The sequence below is a fragment of the Notothenia coriiceps genome, unplaced genomic scaffold, assembly GCF_000735185.1.
Source record: "Notothenia coriiceps isolate Sejong01 unplaced genomic scaffold, NC01 NC01_scaffold00000491, whole genome shotgun sequence".
NCBI lineage: Eukaryota > Metazoa > Chordata > Actinopteri > Perciformes > Nototheniidae > Notothenia > Notothenia coriiceps.
The window spans coordinates 259,327-263,253 of NW_011333192.1; the positions used below are offsets into that span (position 1 = coordinate 259,327).

At 42.4% G+C, this 3,927-nt stretch overlaps 1 protein-coding gene across 1 annotated transcript in view; it reads left to right on the top strand.

Moving 5' to 3' along the window:
• LOC104954100 (atrial natriuretic peptide receptor 2-like) overlaps positions 1–3,927 on the top strand; it is a 22,385-nt gene that overhangs the window by 17,873 nt on the left and 585 nt on the right. Inside the window, exons 2-3 of the mRNA XM_010781155.1 lie at positions 2,002–2,136; positions 2,431–2,605. Coding sequence (XP_010779457.1) covers positions 2,002–2,136; positions 2,431–2,605 — 310 coding nt within the window. The remainder of the gene's footprint in view (positions 1–2,001; positions 2,137–2,430; positions 2,606–3,927) is intronic.

Here is a 3,927-nt window from a genome sequence, read left to right on the forward strand (position 1 = left end):
TAAGTCCGTGTCGGGGGGGTGGGGTTCTGGGTGTGCGCCGGTGGGGGAGGGTAGGCGTCGGGGTCGACGCAGTTTGAAGTTTGATTCGAGGCTCGTATAAAGGGGGCTTATTTGAACAACAAGAGGAGGACTGCACTATACCTCGTGTGCCCGTTAATATCCGATTTAGTGCGTTATCGGTTGTTTCCGCCGTTTGTGTGCGTGGAAGTATAATAGTGCTCACAGTCTAGAAGGTCTCCATGGAGACGTCCGAGTGGCGTAGTAATGTTGGAGACTGTGACACGAAACCAACTTACAATCTTACCTACCCTCCCGCATACTTCACTTCCTAAACACAAAGGCAGATGATTTCTGACCAATGCTATTTCTTTTTATCGACAAGACCAGTAGCAACTGTTCTGGTGTCGGTCAGAAGACGGAAATTACAACAGATCATATGCACCGGAAACAACTCGGAACAAAGGTACCGATAACGTTCCATTGTACTTATTACCTTCGGCACGAAAATTTTTAGCAAACCGCCCTACAAGTATGAGTTCCAAGGTAACATTAGGTATGACTTGTTTAGTCGTCTATGAAAGTATCTTCAGGTTTTTATGAACCGCACCATTACTAACTGGTAGACGAGCAGGTACCTTTCTGGTCTACTATCAGACACGTTTTCGTTTTGTTTTCTTAAATAAAAGAGTCGGCGGAGTCCATAGAAACGCCGTGCATCTGGTTCAAGGATTACAAGAGAAATGCAGGAAATACAGATAGTTGACGAAATTTACTTTGACGAGGTTGTGACCTGTTAGATGTTACGTTTCTACAACCATGTTGGACAGTCGTCAGAAATTACTAGTCGTATCGGTATTAGTTGACATACCTCCGACAGGTTGAGCAAGTTAGGTTGATACAAGTTTAGTCACTTATACTTGACAGATGGGAGATGTAGCCTCTATGTCCCAGGAAGGAAAATGTGATTCCAGTCTGACGTCGAGAGGAAACGTTCTGGTCTAGTTCAGGAGGTCATTTATGTCTGCGATGTAGGTCCAGTTACGTGGAGTTCCAGAAACTCGTACAAGAGCAGTTCAGGCCGAACAAAACAAGAAAAGAACAATAGCCAAAATAATAGGAGGAAACATTACCAACGTTTACTGGGACGAACACTTTTGCTTCAGTTTTAAGGGTTGGGGAAACAAAGGATGGTAATTTCCATATAGGCTAGCAAAATAGCGTCTGTTTTTCATCCCAAATCTCAGAAACCTCTTACTTTGTCTTTTATTTCATCTTCTCCGTTGGCCTCATTTCCAGGGGGTCAAGGTTTAGTTTGGTTTAGTCTTCTGTTTGTTATAGTCAGTAGGTACCGGGTTAAGATGACTTAGTATTAGGGGTACAAACTCAGATTGAACTATTAAAAAAATGTAACACCGTTTTTGTTGGGGGTGGCTAACCCCTAAAGAGATGCTTAGAGAGCTGTCAACAGCATAATTTGGTACCATAAGCTCATCTTTAACCGGAAATGGAAAGAAAATATAAGTTCTTCTTCTTTTTCCACTACACCGAAAACTATAGCATGATGGCTGATCCCTGAAAAGGCTCTAACACGTGTCAATCAGGGGGGGGGGGGCAATTATTGTTGAAGGGTCTGTATGGCTAGGACAAAGTGAGGCTGAAACTCAATAAGGAGATTTGTGTATGATTCATTCCGAACATAACATTCTTTAAGGATTTTTTGAATGCAGAGCTTTTACTTATAATGGTATATTTTTCCAATGCTGTATTATCACTTTTACATATCTAACAACAGTGTTACCTCCATGACAGAGAAAGATGTGGATTCAACTTTGTATTTGTAGCATGTGGTTTCGGTTTTACAGAGAGGTGTTTGTGTTATAAAGCCTATGATTTATTGTAGGACTGTTGCGGTAGACTATATTATTTGTATCGCAGGCAGTTTAAATATATACTGTTCTGTCCAGCAGACTGATGGAGTCACCTCTCTCCATTTTGGTCCAGGTGACTATTTTTTTCTCGGACATCGTGGGCTTCACCTCCATCTCTGCGTCCTGCGCTCCTTTGCAGGTGGTGGAGATGCTCAACAACCTCTACATGTGCTTTGACACGCGCATCGACTCCTACAACGTCTACAAGGTACAATGAAATGTTGTTGGCCTTATGATGCTTTTATTGGGTTTTCCCATTCCTGTAGTGTGATGTACAGGTTTTTAGGGTTAGGGTTAGAAAGAGGAAAATCCCTGTTTAAAAAAAAAACCCTGTGTATCTGTGGACTTGTGCAACTGATATCTGACATTTGTCTCCACTCAGACAGCAATACAAACCCATCCTACCACTTACCGGACCAACTTGCTGTGCTGCTTATGTTCTTTGCTTTAAATGTTTAAACTGGAAGCACATGAAAGCTAGTATAAACATCATAACGTACAGGTGGAGACCATTGGGGATGCGTACATGGTGGTGAGCGGTCTGCCGGAGAGGAACGGGGACAGACACGCTGATGAGATTGCAAAGATGGCGCTGGACCTGGTGGCCGCCGTCAGGCAGGTCTCCATCCCTCACATGCCCAACGAGAGGCTGCAGCTGAGAGCCGGCATCCACACAGGTAAGGGAGCTCTGAGGAGAACTGTCAGAACCACAGGGTCATTTCTGATCCGCCTTTTCGGGAGGGCACCAGGTCCCTTAGGCATTATAATGACAAGGTTTCCATCAGTTAGGGTTGAGCGTCCTGCACAGAGCAGCCTGTCCTTCTACAAAAAACAACCATATAGGCCGATTGTTCATGCCCTTATTACGACCCAGAGACACGTTTTAAAGTGTATGTTGTTTCTTACACGACCACTAGAGGTGCTCTAGTGGTCGTGTAAGAAACAACATGCTCCCGGCCCGTTCATTGCAAATGCTTTACAAACCCCGTGATTAGTCATCAAGCCCTGTGATTGGATGTTGGAGTGGCAGTGCGACAAGGTTACGCTGAGCGTCACAGCTCTATGAAATGGAATGGAACCACGGCAGACTTTCCAAAACTGGAATTGGACGGCTCCAGCCCCCCCCCCCCACCCCCCACTACACATGCAGGCTATTGTGTGTTTCGCTGGCTATTGTGTGTTTCGCAACATGTTCTATGGCACGTCTCTTTATAAGACGTTTTCGTATTTCCCACAATTAGAAGTTGCCAGTATTAAACTGCGTACACCCTGGAGGTTTAGGGGATACGAAACACAGTGGTGTTATCAAAATTAAAACATATAATTAATAAATGGGTGAATTAATATACCCACATGAGGTCAGAAGAGCTTTATTTAACAGCTGGTCTTATGTCTGTGACCCCTCCTGTTGTTCATTGATAAGCCTGAAACATGCACTTGTCAAGGTTCAGAGGCAAATTGAGCAAATATGGCAGTAGGCCATCAATCATCTTAAGATAAGATAAGATATACTTTATTGATCCCTAGTTGGGAAATGTTTTTGTTACAGCAGCATACTACTTTGTCATTCTACTCCACCACAATTCAGAGGTTAACCTGGTATTTTTACTCCACTACATTTATTTTAGTTACTTTGTAGATTCTGATTAATGATGTGAAATATAAACAACCCTTAAATCAGACTTTAGTTACACCTGAGTCAAATTCAGGGAAGGTGATTGTCAAGTGCCAAAATAAACTATGCAATATATTGGATGTTAAGTACTTTGTCAGACTTCATATTTATCTGTGGATAACCCCAACGTTTTTTTCTTATTCAAAAGAGGACCTTAACTTAAAGTAATCTTTAGTGTTTGAATAAAGCCTAGTTGGTCTGTTTTTCACATCCTCCTGTTAATATCTTTGGAGGTCCTGCACTAAACTGTTTTATTGTAGAGATCGCTACAGTATCTTCTTGATATTTTCAATTTTGTATGTAGGCTACTCTTAATATTTAAAT